This window comes from Cavia porcellus, unplaced genomic scaffold (genome assembly GCF_034190915.1).
Source record: "Cavia porcellus strain 051 isolate PalLab524CR breed Dunkin Hartley unplaced genomic scaffold, mCavPor4.1 scaffold_32, whole genome shotgun sequence".
Taxonomy (NCBI): domain Eukaryota; kingdom Metazoa; phylum Chordata; class Mammalia; order Rodentia; family Caviidae; genus Cavia; species Cavia porcellus.
The window spans coordinates 14,295,934-14,319,663 of record NW_026947515.1 but is presented as its reverse complement, the minus strand read 5'-3'; the positions used below and the strand labels follow the sequence as shown (position 1 = coordinate 14,319,663).

The following is a 23,730-nucleotide window of genomic DNA, read 5'->3' as shown; positions in this document are numbered from 1 at the left end:
CACTGTCTGCGTGCAGAGTAAGGACTGGGCGGATCTGGGGCGCCTGTATCCGCCTCCCCAGGTATCTGGAGGACTGTGGATTTCTCAGCAAGCAGGTGAGCATCACCAGTTCCAGAGGCCCCACAGCCTGTGTTAAGTGCCCAGTGCACTCTGCCCCAAGCCCAGACTGTTCGGGACCCCCGAGCCTTCCGGGTGCGGTGAAGTGGCTAAGTGGGCCCCAGGCACCTACATCCACCACCCCATTCTGGCTGTGCTTGGAGAACTGTGGAGTTTCCAGCAAGCAGGCAGGTGCACAGTGTCCCTGGAGCCCAGCTTATCTGGACCTACATTCTAAACAGGCAGAGGAGGGCCACAGGTTCTAGAGGCCCAGCAGCCTGGGGAAACTGGGTGCCAGAGTCCCAGGAGCTGCGAACATAGAAGTGGATTTCCAACAGACCCTGAGGAAGCTTTCGAATAACACTTGAAACACAGAAATATAGGAAAATGACAAAACAAAAGACCAAATTACAACCTCAAACCTCCAGCCCATCTCAAGAAACCCTAGGAGCGATGTATATAGAAGAAAATATATGCCATACACCTCAAATATTGGACATAATAGCTACTGAAATAAACAAGCAAATCCAGGAAGCTTTAAAGGAATCCAAACTCGAAATGATCTCCCAGGTAAAAGAAGAAATGATAAAAGAAATGAAAGAGATTCTGAATATATCTAAAGAAAACACAGTTAAAAAATTGGAGGAACTAAACAAAAAGATAGAATCCCTAAATGAGCAATATAAGAAACAAACAGAATACATAAAGCAGATACACAGAGATATACAGGAAATAAAAAATTCCACTGAAAGCTGTAAAAACGGCCTCAGTGAAAGTGAAGGTAGAATTTCAGACCTTGAAGACAGGATTGCAATTAGTAAACAGGAAAGGAAAGATCTTTTAAAAATTAACAAGGAATCAGGAAACAACAATTCAACAACTGCAAGATGATGCAAAGAAAAATAACATAAGATTGATAGGGATTAATGAAAAAGAAGGGGACAACATAAAGGATGTCAAGAGGATATTTAGAGAAGTAATAGCTGAAAATTTCCCAAGCATGTGATCAGAAACCGACATCAGGTTCAGTGAAGCCTATAGAACTCCAAATAGTCATAACCAAAATAAAACTACACCCAGACATATAATAATCACCATCCCATAAATCCAACACAAGAATAGATTATTAAAAGCTGTCAGAAAAGACAGATTACTTATAAAGGAAAACCTATCAGAATCACAGCAGACTTCTCAGCACAAACAATAAAGTGAAGAAGAGCATGGAGTGAAGTATTCCAGATCCTAAAGGAAAATGATTTCCAAACTAGACTGATGTATCCTGAAAAACTATCATTCAAAATTGATGGTGAAATAGGATACTTCCATGACGAAGAACAGCTGAAGAACTTCATGAACACCAAGCCAACCCTGCAAAAAATATTGAAAGACAGTTTAGATACACAAAGGAAAAAAACCACTAAGCAAAGCAGATAATTAAACAGAACAGAAAGATAAAGATGCAACAGTGGAGAGATAACATATCAACAATAAACCAGCATATAACAGTTATAACCATTAATGTAAATGGTCTCAATGCACCAATCAAAAGAAACAGACTGGCAGAATGGATCAAGAAACAAAATCCAACCAACTGCTGTTTACAGGAAACTCATCTAACCCAGAAGGATACTCACAGACTGAAAGTCAGAGGATGGAAAACAATACTTTACGCAGCAGGAATCCAAAAAAAAAAAACAGGAGTAGCCATTCTGTTTGCAGACAACGTGAACTTTAAACCAACAATGATCATACAGGACAAAGAACGTCACTACATACTCATTAGGGGAAAAGTCCAAGAGGAAGAGATAACTATCTTAAATATATATGCACCAAACTCCAGAGCACCCAGTTATATAAAACAACTATTAACAGAAATGAAAACTCAAATTATCAGTAACACAATTGTAACAGGAGACCTTAACACGCCATTGACACCAAGGGACAGAGCAACCAGACAGAAAATGAGCAAAGAAATAACAGAACTGAATTACACCTGTGAACAAACGGACTTGATAGACATATACAGAATGTTCCACCCAACAACACCAAAATAGACATTCTTCTCATCAGTACATGGGTCCTTCTCTAAAATAGACCATATATTAGCTCACAGAACATATTTAAACAAATGCAAAAGAGTTGAAATCATCCCTTGCATGTTATCGGATCATAGCGCTTTGAAATTAGAAATTAATGATAAAAGATACTGCAAAAATCCCACAAACACATGGAAACTGAATAACACACACTTGAGTAATCGGTGGGTCACAGAAGAAATTAAACAATAGCTACAAGAAAATGAAAATGCAGATACAACTTACCAGAATCTATGGGATGCAATGAAAGCCGTCCTAAGAGGAAAATTTATTGCACTGAGTTACCATATCAGGAAAACAGAATGAATACAAATAAATAACGTGATGCTACACCTCAAACAGCTAGAAAAAGAAGAGTAAGTCAAGCCCAAGCTAAAAGAAGAGAGGAAATTATAAAAATCAGAGCAGAAATCAATGCAATAGACACTAAGAAAACAATCCAAAGAATCAATGAATCAAAGAGTTGGTTCTTTGAAAGAATAAATAAAATTGATAAACCCCTAGCCACCCTTATTAAAAAGAAGGGAAGAAAAAACTCAAATTCATGCAATAAGAAATGAAAAAGGTGAAATCACTACAGACTCTACAGAAATACAGAAGATCATCAACACCTATTTTGAAAACCTCTACTCTCAAAGGTTTGATAACAGAAGAAGTACACAGATTCCTAGAAACATATGAAGTACCAAAGCTAGATCAAGAGGATGTAAAACTGCTGAATGACACGATCTCTATTAATGAAATTGAAAATGTAATTAAGTCCTTACCTACAAAGAAGAGCCCAGGCCCAGATGGATTCACTGCAGAATTCTACAAGAAATACAAAGAAGACCTAATGCCGACACTGCTCAAACTATTCAATGAAATTGAAAGGTAAGTAATCCTTCCTAAGTCATACCTGGAAGCAAATATTTCTCTAGGACCAAAACCTGAGAAAGACCCAACCAAAAATGAGAACTATAGACCAATCTCCCTATTGAACACAGATGCAAAAATCCTCAATAAAATAGTGGCAAATAGGATGCAGAAAATCATCAAGATTATACACCATGACCAAGTGGGGTCATTCCAGTCATGCAGGGATGGTTTAACATACGTAAATCAATAAATGTTATCCACCATATCAATAAAGACAAAAGTAAGAATCACATGATCATTTGTATAGATGCAGAAAAAAGCCTTCGATAAGGTCCAACATTCATTCATGATAAGAACTTTACAGAAAATTGGAATAGATGGCCTTTACCTCAATATAATAAAGGCCATTTATGACAAACCAACAGCCAGTATCATACTAAATGGCCAAAAATTGAAAGCCTTTACTTTAAAATCAGGCACAAGACAAGGATGTCCTTTATCACCACTCCTATTTAATATAGTACTGGAAGTACTAGCCAGAGCAATTAGACAAGAGAGAGAAATAAAAGTGGTAAAGATAGGAAAAGAAGAAGTTAAATTATCATTGTTTGCAGATGACATCATACTCTACATAGAAGACCCCCTAAACTCCATTGAAAGACTCTTAGATATAATAAATAAATGCAGTAATGTAGCTGGATACAAAATCAATACTCAGAAATCAATAGCATTCCTATACACTAACAACAAAATCACAGAGAGGGGAATAAGAGAAACCACATTCTTCACACTAGCAAGCAAAAAAATGAAATATTTAGGAGTTACTCTTACAAAAGAAGTGAAAGACCTATACAGGGAAAATTATAATACACTGAAAAAAGAAATTGAAGATGATCTCAGAAAATGGAAAGATATCCCTTGCTCGTGGATAGGAAGAACAAACATTGTGAAAATGGCCATTCTCCCAAAACTGTTATACAGATTCAATGCAATCCCAATAAAAATACCATCAACATGCTGCATAGATCTAGAGAAATCACTCCTAACATTCATCTGGAACCAGAAGAGACCTAGAATAGCAAAGGCAATTCTAAGCAGCAAAGGCAAGGCAGGAGGCATCACAATCCCTGACTTGAAATTATAGTACAAAGCAACAGTAGTAAAATCAACATGGTCCTAGAATCAAAACAGAGCCAAAGATCAATGGAATAGATTAGAAGATGCAACCAAAGCTACAAACACACTCAACCACCTTATCTTTGATAAAGGAGACAAGCAGGTGCAATGAAAGAACGACAGTCTCTTTAATAAATGGTGCTGGAAAAACTGGCTCTCCATTTGCCGAAAACTAAAGCTAGACTCATGCCTATCACCATGTACTAAATTAAAATGTAAATGGATCAAAGATCTGAATATTAAAACAGAAACACTAAATCTATTGCAAGACAAATTGGGTAGAAACCTTGAATTCATAGGGGTAGGTAGAGAATTCATGAACAGGACGCAAACCACACGGGAAATACTTCCCAGAATCAATAACTGGGACCACCTCTTTAAAAAGTTTCTGCATTTCAAAAGAAATCTCCAGCATAGTGAAAAGAAAACCCACAAAATGGGAAAAGATCTTAGTGAATTCCCCCTTAGACAAGGGACTTTTGTCTAAAACAAAGAAAGAATTAAAAAAACTCAGACAGCCAAAATTCAAAGATCCATTTCAAAAATGGCCATCTGAGATGAATACGCACTTCTCAGTTGAAGAAATACAAATGACAAATAAGTACATGAAAAAATGTTCATCATCATTGGTCTTTAGAGAAATGCAAATTAAAACCACACTCAGATTCCATCTCACTCTTAAAAGAATGGCCAGGATGAAGAAAACCAACAACAAAAAAATGCTGGAGAGGATGTGGGGCAAAAGGAACTCTCCTACACTGTTGGTGGGAGTGTAGACTGGTACAAGCTTTGTGGAAGTCATTCTGGAGTTTTCTCAAAAACTTGGGATTGGAAGTCCCATTTGTTCTAGCTCTTCCACTACTAGGCATATTCCCATAAGAACTGAAAGCATCATTCCACAGTGATATATGTGCACCTATGTTTATAGCAGCATAATTTGTAATCACCAGATCTTGGAAACAATCTAAGTGTCCATCAACTGAGGAATGGATAAAAAAAGTTGTGGTATTTCTATACAATGGAGTATTACTCAGCTGTAAAGAAGGATCACATTGAGATATTTATCTCAATAAATGGGCGCAGCTTGCGACCATACTCGTAAGTGAAATAAACCAATCTCGCATGTGTGAATACCAAATAGTTTTCCTAATTTAAGTAATGATTCAAATATATAAAAGTATATGGTAGTCATGATTCCCCATTATGTGGCCTTGAAGCCTTTCAAAGTTTTTACTTATTAATTGGAATGGCTTTATTCTGGGCTGCTTGATATTATTGCCTGTGATGAAATGAACTGCTATTTTGAAGAAAATAAGTCATCATAATAGCTAGTGCTGATTTATTATCATCTTGTTTTGAAGCCCCACCAAACTATGGCTCTTCTGTCTCCATTGGTTTTATCATGATGTTTCTTGCTGGATTTTATTATATGTGATAGTATAAATAAAAATTGTTACAGGCAAAGAGATAATGTAGAAACCATTGTTCGTTTTCTGTTAGCTGGTTCTAAATACCATACAATGCTTTCATCCACTTGAATGGTTTTACACTGACTGGATATATTTGAAGCTAGAGTATATGAAGTTATATTCAAATATTTAAAGGAAAAAGACACTATGGTAGCTATTATTAAGTTGGGTTATTTGGTGGTGAAGCACTGGTTGCTGAAACTGTCATGCTTTGACCTGTACTGTTATGATGTTATGTCCTCTTTTATCTCAATCTCTTCCTTATTCATTAAAAAAATTATTGTTATTTTTTATGATTTTCTTAATTAAGGGGAAAAATTTAAAAAATTAGCAGGATTTAAAAAAAAGAAATAGGGGCTGGGGATTTAGCTCAGTGGCATAAGCACCTGCCTTGCAAGCAGGAGGTCGTGGGTTCGATACCCGGTACCAATAAAAAAAAAAAAAAAAAAGAAACTAGTTTGAACATAAGGTAACATTTGTATTAAAACAAACATAGACTTTCCTTTTTTGTAAAATGCTAAGCTCTCATAAGAGAAAATAGGACATTTTAAAGAAAGTTTCAGCTTGCAGAAGGTGTGTTGGGGTAGGCCCTGAGACCCCTGGGGGTGCTATTCATTTTCACTGCTGCTGGATTTACTGTAGTAGCAAGTTTTAAAAGCACTTTCTCAGTTTAAGCCTTGTATTTTATAATGAGGGAATTGACTTTCAGAGGGAAGGAATGACTTGTACCTTCTGGGCCTCAGTTTCTTTTTCCAGTTTAATTTTTGAGTCCCTCCCATTTAGAAAGCATTGTACCAGGAACTGTAATGAAGTGAAAAAATCAATGTGGTACTTTGGATTATCTTAGCCAAAATGTAGGCATACAGTATGCAGATGTGGAAAGAAAAACATCAAACACATGGGATAAATACTCACAAACATCCTGTAAAACCCAAGCTTTCATCAAGATTTCCTGCTTCTTTCCTGAATAGCCAATTGGAACAAAAAGACAATTCTAATTGTCTTTTCACAAACCTCATTCATGTTGGAAACAAACAACTAACCAGGCATGCTAGAATTTCCTGAACCATGGAAAATTTTTTTCTGGCAATCCCATTATATCATTCTTTAATCTTATACTTCATATCTTTTCTTTTCACTACAAAGCCTTTAAAGAAAAATGTATTTCAGCAGATAAACAAGTAGTCAAATTCTCCAGAAAAAAATAACGCTTACTCCAGTGACTATAAAAACACTTAAGCTACCATTATTTGAAACAAAATACTGTGATAACAAAGACATGGCAGAGACAAAATAGCAATTATGCAAGATAACAAATGGGGAGTTTTAAGTTAAGACCAGTTAGGATGTTTAAAAGGCAAACAGCATTTGATTCATAATCCCTTTCTTTTTAAATAGGTCTGTTTTTAATAAGTTGTTGGGTACACTGGCATAGGAGACAGGGGAAAACAAGAGAGAAAAGAGACTGGGTACCCTTGCACGGTGTCTCAAGAAGATGGAGATATATAGAGAGGATCCTCATCACAAGTGGAGGTACTGGCTGGAGTGTAGGGGAGATGAGAAGATTATGATAGGACAGATGTGCAGAAGTGAAAGTTCACATAACTGCCATAGACCCTGAGGACTCACCTGTGACTGGAGTCTTTCCTATGTGAGGTAAGAGGCAAACTCATTTCGTGTGGCTGAGGGAATTCAGGGACTAGAGAACTGTGAAAGTGAGAATTGTTGGCAGTTATTTTGATGGTGGCAAGATGATCTGACCAGAAAAACTTTGAAGAACTGTTTCTCTCCAGTACTGATGCCCAGGTGTGCTTAATGACTATGAATTTGTGGGTCTCCATAAAATCTCTTCAAAATGGATTTTCATATAACTTATTGATTTCTACGCATATGTAGTTTATTAATGTACAGTATGTTGCTTTTATTCTATCTTGCTCTTCCTCCTTCCCTACCATGCTCTTGTTAAAAGTCATTGTTTGCTTAGATTTCCTTTTTTAATTTATATTAAATAATTTTAGAGACCCTCAACTGCACATCAGGTATTCTGGTCCTCAGTGGTGATCAGGACAAATGTAATCCCTAACCTAATTATGTTGTCAATTTATTTCTTTTAATAACCACCTAGCTCATGAATTCAGCTATGGCTACAAGTCACACATTGGTCCTATGGGTAACAGGCTAAGTATTCCCTTCGTTTTAGGTTGCCAGCATTAGAGACCTAGGCACTGAAGCTACAGCCTTTGAGGTCATGAGTCCAAGCCTGGGGTTTGGAGCCTGGCGTCATAGGACAGGCACTGGTGCTTAGTTCAAGACAACTGAAGCAAGGCTTTTTTTTTCCTTTTTGTTTTTCCCTGAGAAATGCATTTTTTATCTAGATTGGGAATTATTGAGGCAAAGATGAAGGCAGCTTTTTTTTGGAACTGTATTGGAAGTGTATTTGTTTAGTTTTAGAGACTTTCATTTTTTTTTTTTCCAGAATAGAAGAATGGGTAAACTCATTATTCCCATTGCCTAGATACATTAAAAATATAGAAGTGGAAATGATGCCTCCTTTATTTTCATGTGTTTACATAGCAACTTCTTTGTGCTAAACATTGTTCCACGTGCTTAGAATATGATAGTAAACAAGCTTTCTATCAAAATGTAACTAAGGCGAGATGATAATTGCTATGGAGAAAAATACAGCAGGCTAATTAATACACTGCTAAGTTTTACATAGTTATTTTATATATGGTGTTATTTTAGCTATGTTGTCAGTGGGAGGCTCTACCGAAGTGTAGTGTTTTAATACAGATCTAACAGAAGTGAAGGAGGAAAACATACAATGTGAGGTAAAGGCATTCCAGGCAGAGGAGAGAGCAAGGACCACAGTTATTGGGGACGGAGGAGAGGGAGCTAGTGAGAGAGCGAGAGGTGTGGAGGTCAGGAGGAGGGCAGAAGGGGTACTGACTTCTGTGCCGAACTTTGGCTTCATTCCCAGTGTGAGAGGAACCCAGAGGAACATTTTAGCAAGATATGGTTGCGTCTTAATAGACCTCTCTGGCTGCAAGTAGGAAAGAAATCAGGGACGCTCATTTGGAGACATGGCTGGGACTAGGCCTAAACTGGAAGCTGTGGAATGATTGCAGGTAGTCAGATTGGGATGTATTTTGTGTCGGCTTGTCACTGGATGTGAAAGGGAATGAGAGGCCAAAAAGGAGTTCAGATGTGACTTAGAAGTTTTCCAGATAAGCAGTCAGAGGAGTGGTGGTGACAGACACTGAGACACGAATAGCCAAGACAGGAAGTCCCAGCAGTGAGCCCAAGGGCACACTAACAATTAGAGATGGGAAAGAGAAAGAGGAAGCAATAAAAGATGGAGAAGAAGCCGTCAGTGAGGTAAAGGGAAAACCTTAAGTGTGAGCCACATACAGTAGATGTTTTCAGGAAAGAGGAAGTGAGTAACCATTTGTTTGAGGTGTTGCCAGGAAAGGAAGTTAGGCAGAGACTGAGATCTTACTATTGGATTTGGCAAGGTCTTCAGCTACCCCCACAAGACCATTTTCAGTAGGATGTGGGAATGAAAGCATGACTGATATGCATGGAGAGACACTGGGATGTGAGCAAAACTTTGAAGGAAATTTTAAATGAAAGAGGAGCAGAGAATGGGGTCTTAGTTGGAGGGATAGGTTGGGTCAAGGCAAAGATTTTTAAAATCAGTACAGTAAAACACATGATTGTTAATGAGAATGACCAAAGAAGCAGAAAATATTGATAATGCTGATTTATAGAGTGCTGAGAGTGCTGAGGCTGAGGGCAACTTGCTTCATTTGGCGAGAGGGGATGGGAATCCACTGCTTTGGTGGGAGGACTTGTCAGCTACTGGCAAAACCAGCCAGCCATTTGAACAAGATGAAAGGCAGGGCCTATGCAGGTAGACAGGTGAATCTGGTGCTGAGGAAGATTAAGAAGCTCTGTTCTAATTACTTCTGATTTTATTTTTTGATCAGTCCTAGAGGACACATTGCACGATTCAAAATAATGAGTAATTATTTACCTGTTACTGTGATAGGTGAGGGAAGAGTCTGTGAACTGGTTGACCTGTTCATCTTTGTAAATTCGGAGTTTGCCAGCATACTAGCTTACAAATTGAGATGACTGTTAGATTTCATATTCATTGAAAAGCAGTGATATTCAAGGTTAAGACGAATGCATATTTTGTCTACAACTGAACATTTCAAAGGAAGAGACAGTAAATAAAATATAGGTAAGGTATTTTTCCTAGAAATGTGAACTTTATGTATAAAGGTGAATTCTTAAGTTTTTTAATTTATATAACTTCAGTTGACCATTATTAAAGTCTTGACAAAAAGATAATGCATTTGACAATCTGAGTCCTTTCAGAATTTTTCCTGAGAATTGGCAGATAAAAAGAGAACATTATAGCTAATTTTTGGGAAAGCTTTCAAAGCTCAGGGTAATTATTGTCACTCATTACCTGCAGGTGCCTCATGAATATTTGAAGTGTTAAATGGGAAAGATGCCCACAGATGGTAATACTTACTTCCAGTACTTGTTTTACTCGTCTGCTTGGTAATCAGTGTACTACTTTCAGCCTTAGTTCTCAGTGTATGCTGAGCTTTAGGAGCTTCTGCAGGATTTGTCCCGATGATTGCTGGTTGATTAGCTGCTTGATTAGCGAGAAAAAGAAAAGAAGTAGCATATTTTGGTAGGCACTTGTGTCATTTCTAGTAGCAGCAATATTAAAGTTAAATAAATAGAACTTACACAGCAATATTAAAGTTAAATAAATAGAACTTACATGGCTTATCTGACCTGTTGATTGACAGATCTCATGGCTCTTTTTCTTGTATCAAACACTGAATCCTGGAAGCATACAACTACTTACAGATGACATATTCTGCTTCTGCTCCTATTACACCAGCTGCTTTTTACTACTTTTTGGCCTGTTTCTATTAACAAGTTGGTCAAAAAAATCAAACCATATTTTAATATAGTCTGTGATACGTGTACTTTTATAATGACTCCAAAGACCCAGAACATGTTGTAGATATACTAGTTTATCTTTAAGGGATGTGGTCTTTATTTCTCATTTAATTGATGTCAAATAGCATATTTTACTATGTATCACGTAACTGAAAATTTTTAAAAGATTTCAAAATCTTTTTGTAAGGGTGTAAGATCAGTCTCATGAAACCGTCCCAACTGTACAGTGGACCTTGTCCTAGTGCAGCTGAATTTCTGGAATTCTGGGGTTTATCACTTATTTTGCTATTTCAGGTGTGCTATTTTGTGAATGTAAATTGCTCAGATGCATATCGGATGATATTAGGTTTTGGTCTCATTAAGTGGAAAATACTGGAGCCTAGTGTTCCTGTCTCTTAGTGTGGATCTTAATGCCCTAAGTCTTAATTACATACTTTTGGCCTGTTTCTTTCTTAATTATATACTTTTGGCTTGTATTACAAATTTCACAACCAAGAAACAAAAGTTTTCTGCAGCAGACCCTTGATTAGAATGTGGGATAATACTGAAAAGTTATCTGTTAAGACCTATGGGAAAATTTCTGTTTTAATTTAAATGGTTAATATTTTAAGGTCTACTGTCTCTTGAACTGTTAGTCTGATTCATTATAAATTTTGATGGAATTCAAAGTTTTTGAACTGTCCTTTATCCATAATTTTAAAAACTGTAGCACATTTATAGTAGTTTGTGACTTTTCAAAGTAATCTTCACTGCCACTATATTTATAGTATTCTTAAATAGCAATACAGACCTGCCTTGATACAGTACCAAGGAAGAGTCAAAAATAACGGGAGAATGAGAGTATGAAAGTGGTCTTGTTACTTTAAACTACAGAACTCACCCCACAGGAAGCACTAGAAGATATTACTTTACTAGAGAACTGACGGGCACTCAGGTGGCTGGAGATCCAAATGCCACTGAGCAGCTCCATGGTTGCCTCCTCAGTATTCCAGGGCCAGCAGTAGAAGATGCTGCTGTGGAACTGGACTGCCTACTTTGAACAGGTTAGGGAGTCCCAAAGGAGCAGACACTACATGGACATGTAGTTAAAAAAGGCAGAAATGGTTACCATCATGGCAGCAGCGTTACACTGGCAATGAGGGTGACTTGCCCTGAAGGGATCTATGGTGATAATGAATATTAAGGTGATAATGAATATTAATGATATTCTAACAGATAAGATAGATAAAGGATCAATGAGAGTACTACTTGGGGGTGCTACAACATTAAGAAAAAGTTCAGAGTTGTTGCTTGTACTTTAGATAGCTTTGTACTTCAGTGAGAAAATCGTGGTCTTTCACCAAGTTTCCAGATCTAAATCAATTCACAGACCCAGGGTTCATTTGTCTGAAGGGAGACTACATTCCTTGTTAAAGGCCCTGTAGCAACACCAGTAAATACTCCTCCAAAGGAGGAATTGCCGTTTGATATGGTAACTATCTGTATGCAAGGAAGAAGGTGAGTGTTCTACCCGAATTATACCATTCCAGAAATGACTACTGTTAGTGTAAAGTGAATATCATTACCAAAATTCAATTAGATTATTATATAAAAGGATATGTGGATACAGAGAAAATATTTTATAAATAGGACTGTGCTACATTTGCCATTTTTATTGAAATGTAAATTTAATTTTCTTTGAAGTTAGTTGAAGAAATAGAAACTGAAAGATTTCTGAAGTTTAGAAAAACATTTCTTTTTTGTTTTTATTTTAAAGAAAATAAAACTTCTCTAGTCATCTGTTGGCTGAATTTTATCCTCAATTACTTTTTAAGAATAGTTTGGGTCTTTTGAGTTTTCCCATGTTTGAATTTAGTTGTAATTCTCCTAAACCATTCTTTCTCTTAATTGCAACTAATTGTTCTGGGTATTCAATGTGTCTTTTGTATATACACATTCTGTTTTTTACTCTTTTCACAGAAGATTTCTGGTATCTGTGCATACATAGGTTTTCTTTTTCTATTTTTTCTACTGTTTTCTCTTTGTCTCGTCATTGGGTCTGACTGATTCTTCTCAAGCTTTTTGTCTACATTGATGATGTGATTTTCAGCCATGTTTATACAAATTATTATTATTTTAAATTTAGGATCAATTTATGATTGATTATTTTGGTTCTTAGTTGTGTTGATTTATCTTTGATCTTTGAATTCGTCATTCATTGCACTTAATTTCTTACTGAATGCTATTGCGCTCATTGTTTACCATTTTTAGGGTATATATTTTCTACCTCTTGAACAATGGATTTTATCTATTGTCTTTCTTCTTTTTTGCTAAATTCATTATTCCTTAATATGATATTTAATGTTTGAATTTGATTTATGATCATCTTGCTTGGCCAGGCACCATCATCCAAGTATTTGTGCTGATAATAAAATGCATGGATTGTCTTTAACTGCTTTTTGTGCTTGTATTTTCTGGTTGTTTTTAGGACATAGATATTTTATTGTGTTTATCTCTCACTAGTTTCAGATTATGATAGGGATGGAGAAGCACAATTTAGTTGTTCTGAGAAAACTTTGTTAATTAAACTGATAGTTAAAAGATATGTGTTATATGTTTTAACAATTTAATGTCCTATGGAAGTATTTGCTCCATATATTTTTCTGATGGGTGCTCTGAGGCCTATGTTCTGTCAGAGTTAATCAGCATGTTTTTCAGTTTCACACTTTTATTTCTCTCTCTCAGCAGCCATTTTTTTATTCCATATAATCAATCTTGCTATCCTCAGCTAGACAGAAGAGGGAAATGTTAAGTATTTTTTTTTTTTTTTTGGTATCAGGAATCGAACTCGGGGCTCTATACTTAGCCAAGCAGGCACTTGTGCCACTGAACTGTATCCCCAGACCTAGGGAAAATGTTAGCAATGCTTCTTTAGCCCATTTCTCTCTAACGTTAGGATAAAATATTCTTCAGCATTCTTTCAAGTCATCATGTCTACAGCTGAGAATGGGGGTAAAATGGAATGTGTCACCAAATGATGTCAGAAGCTTCTTTTTTCTTAACTACCACCTTCTGAACTGAAGTATTTGGTCAAGATAATGTTCCTCTTTCCTATGTTTGCTTCAATTAATATTCTGTTGTTAATACTTTTTGGTCCTTTTTCACAATTTTCAGTTTCCCCTGTTACCTTTACCCAGAAATATCACTGCCAAGTATGTTCAGTATGAAGCATTGTTTGCGTTAGAATATATTTATCCTCCTACTGCTAAAATCATTTCAATGGCAGCTGAATTATCAATTATTATGGAATTATAAGGAAAGTTTCTGTCTTAAGAGTAACTTCGTACTAGGTGAACTCTGTATCCCTCCAGACTCTTAGCTTTCATATTTTACTCATTTGTCATGGACGTTTGGGACAGATCTACCTTATGGACTCCCCATTGTGGACTCCCTCTCTTACTCTCTTCTTTGCTGGAGAATAGGAAAAGTTCTCTTCCAACTTCCTAAAGCTTTAGCCATTTTCACCAAGGTGTATAGAACATGGATTCTGTAATTTGATTATTTTTGAGGTTATTTTAGTTAAATCAGTAAAACATTGGTTTGTGACCTTAGTTTGGTCCAAATATATGCTTGTAATCCAAAGCACTTGTATATCAAAGTGGATTTCACCATTATAAATAATTGAAACTCATCTTTGTTCCACAATCCAAAATATTCATATAAATACTACTATCATAATGTAATATAATACAAAATCATACAGAAAATATAAAAGAAAAAGAAAAAGAAACAAATTGACCTGTATTTGACTTTGAAAACCTTTACTGCTGGTGTGAGGAAGATGAGAGAGGAGGATTATGTAGGATAATTTCACTATCACTAACAAAATCTCTAACATCTACTGGTTTATTGGAGTCTTTTTTTTTTTCATGTGACTTTAAGAAGGAGCCCATCCAATGACACTTGCTTTGCCTTCTTGTGAGGATTTTATGGAAATGTGACATTACACTGTTGTTAAACAGATTTATTTCTACAGCCTTGTTGAGGTGTTGGTTTTCTACACAATTTACCATTTTCCATATTTTGTATATCCTGTGAAATAAGGGATCCCTCCACCTTTTTCTTCTTCTCCTCTGTAGACAAGATCTCCCCCTGGAACCTCTTGCTGCTGGGAGACTGTCATCCACAATCCTGCTGTGAGGGAGACTGAGAAGAACCATTGGCTTGGTTGTGATCATGTGACATTTGGCATCAGGCACTACTTGTATTAGAAGACATTACTCATCATGTTAAAATTTTCTAGGAACATTTGCACATGTTGCTGAACACTCACAGGATAAGGTGTTTGCAGTTCAGGGTTCTATATATTTTATACCATAATTCTTTTTCAGTGTCTGATGGTATATTCTATTACATCTATAATTTATGTTTCTCACACTGGAGTTCTGGCATTGAAATGAATTAAAAGGAAGTGTTAGTTTTCCATGTGTTACATACTGAGAAGCAATACTATTCAAGCCATATTTACTAGCACTGTTGAAAAATAAAATATAGATTTCAGGATACCCAGAGACTTGGAAATCTCTCAGCTTTGTATTGGTCCTTCTTAGGGCTTTAAATTTGCTCCAGCTCCTGGGAACTTTTATGAAACCTTAGTTGGAATGAAGACATCATTATCAGACTAAAACATGAGTTAGTTTATAATGCAGAGTATGCTTTTAGGGACTTTATAACTTCAAAACTTCACTGTTGAACCTCAGTTTCAGAATGTGCTAGGGAGTAGCTCAGTGGGTAGAGTAAGACTCCTGTTTTGACTTATAGGAAAATAAAAAAGGCAGTTTCATGTGGATCACCCTAGAGGTTTCTAGGCAATTTCATGTTGATCATCCTAGAGGTTTATAAGCAATATAACTGTTTTGTCTTCTAGCCCATGAATTTTTTTGAGGGGGAGGTGCAGAGTCTCTCTGTATAGGTCAAGCTGGCCTCAAACTCACTTTATAGGCCAGGCTAACCTCAAACTCACAGGGATACTCCTGCCTCAGCTTCCTAAGTGCTAGGATTATAGGCATGTGCCACCATGCCTGGCCCACTCAGCCATACAGTCTGTATCTCAAATGATTATCATCAGGTCCTTACACATGAATGCTAATTGCTTCCATTGTCCCTGGAAGACATTTAATTTGTGGAGAGTGGGCCCGTGCCCTAGCTCATGGCTCAGTGCTTTTAGATTAGGGGATTTTGGTTCTTGTGTATTACAAGTATCTCTTTAGCTAGTCTTTGTGGTAGTGCATCCTATTTCTCTTTGTGTATGATGTAGACACTACTCGATTTAGAAGTTGGTCAACCCATTCAACATTCATTCTTGTGGATGTTGTATGTTTTTATATTTTTACACTTTCTACAGTTTACTATCTTGATCAACATTAATTCTATAATCTTAATCAACATTATTGTGATCAAAGTATCTAAGGCAAAGAAGTCAAAAAAAAAAAAAAAAGAGATGCTACTTTACATTCACTCTTGAGATGTTCCTGTGCAGAACCAAACTGGAAAGTTTAAATGACTTTTGTAATACTTGCTTATGTAGAAGGGCCAAGGACCAGTAAAACATTGATTTGTAACACAAGTAGTGATGGTCTGTGAGTACTAGCAATCAGGATATTTCTGGAATGTGCAGTCTTTTCCTTTGCACTCACTATTTATCTAGAGATGACACCCCTGCCAAAAGATGCGGATCACACAGAAATCAAGGCTAAGACCAGAAAGGGTCTATAACATCTAGAGGTTAGCAATGTTGGTCTAAGCAAATGACTCCCACCTATTTAACTTGAATAGACTTCAGAGATTTATTCTACCCTGGAAAAATAACAACCCACAATAACTTACAAATATCTATCTTTACAGCTCAAATTCCATTATCACTATTTCTTTTTTTTTTTTTTTTGCTAACTTTTTAATGAGTAAACAAATGTGATCAAGGGTAAGGTGACAGATCAATTTATAGGAACACTTGAAATTACTTAGATTTGAAAGGTATTATGGAAGCATGTTATTACTACACCCTAAAACTAAGCACCATAACTAATGATTTCACATCTTATTATAATCATGAGCCCTTTTTAGGGGAGGGGAACTGATTCTGTAATTCTTCCCGTCCAGGTAAAGGTCATTTGGTTACTTGTAAAATGTTTTGCTATCAATTTTAAGTCATACTAATTATTCTAGTGAAACTTTCTACTTCTTTTTTTCAGTATGTTACATACATAAATGATTTTGACTAAAGTTTATAATTTTATTATAATGATGCATAATAGTGTAACAATAAATAGAAATAATAATGTGTCTAAGAACTAAAAATATTTCAATTCAATAATTCATATAGTTGGCTGCCTGAAAAAAAATGCTGTTAGCATTTTAATTTCTCTCTTCTTTTGGATTAAACATTGTACTTATATGAATAACAGAATAAAACAGGCACATTTATTTTAAACGATCAAAGAAAACTTTAGTATATATTAAGAAAAACACTGTGTACTAATTTTTTCCTACATTTTGCCAGTGACAGAAAAATATGGGGAAACCTCTTAAATTTTAAATAAATTCTTTAAAATACATTTTTGGTCTTAAATGAAAATTTAAAAATTTTCCATATTATTTGTACATTATTTGTGTTCATTAGCTATGTAAGTTCAGGAGATAGTTTACTTTCTTCTAAATAGCATGATAAATTTATGAATGGCTCGAAATGTGTTGATTTTCCAGTTCCCTACAAAATGTTACAATAAGAAAACATTTTGAAAACTTTTGAAGCAATTTTAATTTATGTTTTCATTCTTGTTTTGCACATTGAGGTTGAGAATTTCAAATTTCAAAGAAAAATAATTTCTGAAGTTTAGTGCAGTGTGCATGCTTGGATAAATGAATACTATAGCTTTAAGATAAGGTAGTCTGGTGATTCACTGCACGAAACAAGATCGATTTGGAGCAGGCTCCTACTGTTAGCTTTTTTGAAGATGGATTCTCACGCCGAAAATAACACAACATATTCTAGATAACAGCAGTTTTCCCCCTGAAATCCACCAAAACTGAAGAAAAATCCAAGTGACTGTTCTAACAGCTGTGTGGCCTGGAGTTCACTGGGGAAGCTGGCTTCCTGCAGTCCCCTATTCATCACCTGCTTCAAAGACAGCCTGGCTGGCTATAGTTTGCAGGCCAGGTAGGGTGCCATTGTGCACAGTCTGGGAGGATTAGTATCAAAGCTGCGGCATCCAGGCCCTTGGTCTCGGGCTGCCATTCAGTCTAGCTGGGAGAGGCTAAGACTGGCCAAGGTCACAGTCTCCAGTGTGGAGTGGACTGGGAAAGGATCCTGAGAATAGAATGCTTTTTATGAAATCATGATGCAAGCTTGCAGCACAGCAGGTGCTCTTCTGGAAGACATAACATCTGTTTATGTTGGTATACCGTAGCTGACAACGAGATAATAGAGCTTTGAAATTTATCGTTTTATTTTTAAAAAGACAACTGTATATACAATAATCCAGATGCGTATTTAGCTCAGATCTTTTATTTAAAAATCATAAAGAAAACTGACCGATCTGATTGCTGCTTTTTACATGTGTGTATTTAAGCAAAAAAGCAAAGCGTACTGACTATTAACCATTTACAACCATTGCTGACCAGTAATACCCAAATTCTTGGTGAGGAAATACCTAGCATTCAACATATTTTTTTCAATGTTCAGACATTTGTGTCAACAGATTGCAAAAGGATTTTCTGAATATGACGAAGCGTTTTGCATATCAGGAGGTGTGAATAATATTTCCCCACCAAATAAAGGTATTTCAAGGGTGAGGTAATAATGACGCAAAAATAAAAATTTTAACTTGGACAAATTAGAGAAAAATTAAGCTGTACATGAGTTGTCATGACGACAAGGATGTTCTGTTGATGAACTGTCCTCCTCATTGTCCAATCAGATAGTAGAGCTGAAGCTGGAGCATGAACAGGAGAAGACGCACCTATTACAGCAGCATAACGCAGAGAAGGATAGCCTAGTCCGAGACCATGAACGGGAAATTGAAAACCTGGAGAAACAGCTTCGCGCTGCCAATATGGAGCACGAAAATCAAATTCAAGAGTTCAAGAAACGAGATGCACAGGTAATTATCAATAATATTTGATAAATGGGTATCTAATTTTAAAAGTCATCAGCGTTTAATGTTTTCTTATTATTCTTATTGATGCACGCTGTTTGATCATTTGCAAAACTGACATATAAATGTGATTTTTTTTTTGTTTTCTCCACCCCCACCCCCGTTTGGGGGATGAATAAGGCTTTAAGTACAGAAACCACAGGTAGCCAAGATTAAAAATCCCATGGCGCGCTATAACTTGGCCCCTTTTTTATAATCTTGTCTCAGTTCCTTTCATGATGTTTTTTTAAGGTATCTGCCCCTTACCCCTCCCCTCAGCCTTAGAAAATCCCTAAGAAATATATCAGCCTCACTCCTTGCTTTTTGTTTTAATCTCTGTAGGTAATCAGGCAGCTGTTTTAATATTTGCTTTTCCTTCCTAATGTTGCTTTTTTTTCTTGAGACTCTGTATTTGATTAGATCACTCAGATGATAATTAATAAAAATGACTCCAGAGAAGGGCTATTTCCCATCAGGTCTGTCGCTTTTTCCTGCATGCACATACACATGCCTCCTAGCCTCCATCTCTGTAGTCCCTGTTGGAAGCCATTTGGCAGAATAACCCCCAGCTGTGGTAGCATTTGACTCTTCAAACTTATGGATGAAATGTGCACTGTCAGCATGGAAAATTATCTTTATAAATTTCAGATGAAAAAAAATCTTATTGGGTATGTATCTTTGTAGTACAATACATTCTTTAGGGTATGTATAACCTAGGGCCTTTAGTGTATCCTCTTGAGAGTGCTGTAAAATTTTATTAAGGAAAATTTGAAGAAACTAATAATAATAAAAAAGATAATTTTCTTTTCTAATAGAACCATATAATATGCTAGGTCTACATACCTCTCATACCCCTTTTCCCATTGAAATCTAACCATACTAGCCACACCACAAATAAGCTCTTCCCCTGGTTATTCTTCCTCCTAAAATGATATAATTTTCAAACAACAACATAAATCCTCTGATATATCTTTAAACAATCTTATAATTACCTAAGCATAAAAATACTACTAATTAAATAAGATGTTAATTTTTTGAGTGAAGGGCGGGAGGCCATAGGCAAAGAATAGGAATTACTAATTATTTTTCATCTGACCTTGGTTTGTCTGTTACTTTCAGAGAATAACTGGTACAATATGAATATGCCCAGAACAGATTTTTTGTTAATCATATACATGTACTGGAAAAATATTTTGTTTGCTTTGTGGTGGTCTGCTAACTAAAAAGGTAGTCATTGTAGTAGCCATGGTACCAGAATAGTCAGGTGATTCCAATTAAATCATCGTGTATTATACTTTTGCCATCAGCCTCATTAGAGCCTTTAAATAATAAATGCTGCCCTTTTTATTCTTAACTATATAATTTATTAAGAATATTTTCAAATTTAGCATTCTTCTTCAGACATGATGTTAAACCCTACCATTGTCTTGCCATGATAAGGAGGATATTGGGTCTGAGTCAGTATAGAATCTGTTTGTATATTAAAATCAAATAATGGATACTATAAAATACATTAATTTGCATATATTTTTTCTATTTTGATGCTGTGATGGAAAATTGACACAAATTTAGGGGAAACCTTTGTGATTTTGCTTATGCCGTATCTGCCATATAGGGTGCGGTTCATCCAATCACAACAAAAGAGAAATTTTAAATTATTACACATAATGAAGCCACAGGCATGGTATAATAGTTATTAATTGAATTTCCCTTCATTGAAATATTAAGTAGGAGGACTATTTCACCTCTTCAATTATTGCATTGTAGTATATTTCTTGTATTTTGTGTCTTTCTTGGAACGTTTTACTAATTGGAATTTCTGTCTTGGGAATGCCAGTAAGCAATGCAAACTTAGCCTAAACACATATTTAGCCAAAAAGAGGGTGGGTAATTTTGTGTATTTTGTACCTATCTTGTTTTTAAAGAATACATTTTTTAAAAACTTTATCAATGAGTTATATTTTTAAAAAATCTTATGTGTGTCAAATGCTAATAATTTATATTTATTTTTGGTTGTTCACTGAAGTATTAATTCTTCAGGTAAGTCCTGAATTTTCCGACTATAGCTTTTTATGCTTGGAATCTATACAATCCTGAATTTTCAAACTATATCTTTTCATGCTTGGGACCTATGCAATCTAATTTATACCAGCTTCTGTGTATTGAATTCCATTCACAAATTTCCAAAGAACAAACTGAGGATGCTTTTTGAAATAGAACATTTTTAAAAAAAAAATTGCTATGTTATTTGATGCAGGACAAACATACTAGTCTTAAATGTTAGATTATCTAAATTTTTTATTTTAGTTCCAGAGAGATTTTTCAGTTCATTTTTGCCTGTTCCAGTGTAGCAGTGGAGGCCATTTTGTGAAAAAGACTATTTGAAATACTTAACCAAAAAAAGGTGCAATATCTGTATTGGATTCCATGGCTTTGTTTGTTGCTTCTCTTTAATCATGGTCTTAAGTGAGGATAATTTGGAAATATCTATTTTTGGATTCTTCCAAATATGTAGTTTATTATATGCTAATAAGAAAATAATTATTAGGTATAGTAGTTACCTACATTAGGGCAATCCTGTTAATTAGGAACTCCCTTTGGTGACTACACTTTATAGTTATTACAGGTTAGTTTTTCTTCTACTAAGTCCTCTTTTTATAGAATAACTGAGCTATAGTAAGGACAGTTAACCATTTTTCTCATTTTATTTGGTGCAGTTAGCTAATTTATACTATGTGTATGATGTTTTTGTCCTTATGCTTTGGTTTTCAGTGACAAAATATATTATTTTTTGATACTTTGGTAAAAATTCAAATTTGATTTTTATCATCCTCATATAAGATATTCAGTGTTGCATCTACTAACATCATGATGTTTAAGAAAAGGCATCCAGGTCAGCAGAAACCAAAGCATACAGAAATTCATAACTTATTGTCAAATATTTCTTACTTACCAGGACCCTCTTGTTAAAATTATTTTGGAAAATGATTGAGTCAGTCATGTTAATATAAAGAAAATTTATGAAAATCACCTTAGTTTCTTTTAACATGAAAGATCTATACGTAATCTTGTTTTATTTCTGCACTGTAATATAATGAAAGAATATCTATACTTTATCCTTTTGAATTGGAATTTAAAAAGAGCATAGTTTCCTTGATCACTCAGTTATTCTTTTAGGACCTATTTAGAAATTGCTTAATCTTTTATGTTTGTTATAAATCAGTGATGCATATGTAAATGCTTTTAGGCTTTTACATAGAACCTTTGTGATCCACCCAGATGCCACCATTTTAGCATAGCTTTGTGACCTGTTGCAGTATACATAGATCAAGAAGTCAGGAGACCTGGCAGCACCTGTAACCACTCTCAGTATCAAAAAAATTAAATATAGCATCCTTGAAGGTTATCAGTGATGTCTGAAGTTATGTTAAAATTTTCTGTAACATTGGCATCTAAATGTCTTTGATCTCTTAAGATGGGAATCATGATTGTAATCATGATTAAACAGTTTTAGCTTAGTAAGTGGACGGATTTTTATTTTGCTATGTTGATTTGCAGTAAGAAGCTGAGCATATCACTTATTCTAAATTTGTACTGTCCTCTATTTTAAAAAATTTTCCCCAATTTGTAATTTAATAATTATATTTTAAAAAAATACCTTATTTCCATGAATTTTCAAATATGTGCACAAGATGGAAACTGATTTATAAACTGTGTATATGTACACATTACTGATTAAACATGCTGTTATTCTTCAAAGACTAATATCTCAAAGGGCAAATTAAATAGTCTGAACATACCTACATATGTGCATGATCTTTGTAGCATATTTATAATGAAAGCACTTCATTTTAGTTTCATTATATACCTCCTATTTTCAGCAGAGATTTAAGGCAGCATTTTAAAATAAACATATACTTAAATATAACTGAAAGTCATAATGAAGCAATAGATACTAGCCACATTAGAAATGGATACTTGCTATACTTAGGGACAACTTTTATCTCTCAGTTTGCCTATAAACCACAGCAAAGAAGGAAACATGATTAATTGTGTGATACTACCAACCCAATGAAAGAAATAGCTTTTTTCTTAGCTTTAAGTTCTGAAAAAAACTTGCATGGGACGAAATATACCTGTAACTCATGATATTTTCAGTATGTAATTACCAACATTTGCAAATAAAAGCTAAGAAAAGCTTAGATTCGCTAAAGGTTTTCAGAAAATATAATTAGCAAACTTAATATACCAAAATTTCATTTAAAACGTTATTGAAAATATCTTAAAAAATCAGAAAACAGGGCGTGGGTTCAAGGTGTACCTCAGTTATAGAATACTTGCCTATTACATGCCCTGTGTTCCATATCCAATACTGGGAAAAGTTCTTTTTGGGATTTAACTTTTTAGATGGTATAAATCATAAGAAAGTACTTTTTAAGGTCCACACCTGCTGAATTCTAGTACTGTCGTTTTATCGCTGTGTCTGGAATCTGGAACCCTTAAAAAATGTCTATCAGAAGCAATTTAAAAGGTAATACCCTAATAATAACTTCTGATTTTGTTATTCTGTTGCATCAAAGTGTCTTTACTCTGGATATACACTGTAAAACCTACAAGAAATAAAAAAATGGTAATTCTTTCCAGGATAAAAGATTTTTGTACTAAAGTGGTTCATAGCTTACATGCCTAGCCAAAAAAGTATTTCATCATCCATATTTATTCATTAATATCATTCAGTGTGTTCTGAAGTAGTAAAGATTTTTATTTCTTTGAGTCACACTGAACTGGAATTGCTTGGAAAAAAACAAAGTTGTGTAAACTGCATTTTCACACAATCCAATGAGACTATCATTGTTAATGGCACCCTGCCTTTTGTTC

At 35.2% G+C, this 23,730-nt stretch overlaps 1 protein-coding gene across 14 annotated transcripts in view; it reads left to right on the top strand.

Annotated features, from left to right (window-relative positions):
* Nucleotides 1-23,730, top strand: part of Cep112 (centrosomal protein 112) — a 607,347-nt gene that overhangs the window by 243,625 nt on the left and 339,992 nt on the right. For all 14 annotated transcript variants that reach the window (XR_010045020.1, XM_063241684.1, XM_063241681.1 and 11 more), the window contains one exon: nucleotides 18,637-18,819. Coding sequence is in view for 13 of the 14 variants with exons in the window: in XM_063241684.1 (XP_063097754.1) it covers nucleotides 18,637-18,819 (183 nt within the window). In the remaining variant the exon portion in view is untranslated. The remainder of the gene's footprint in view (nucleotides 1-18,636; nucleotides 18,820-23,730) is intronic.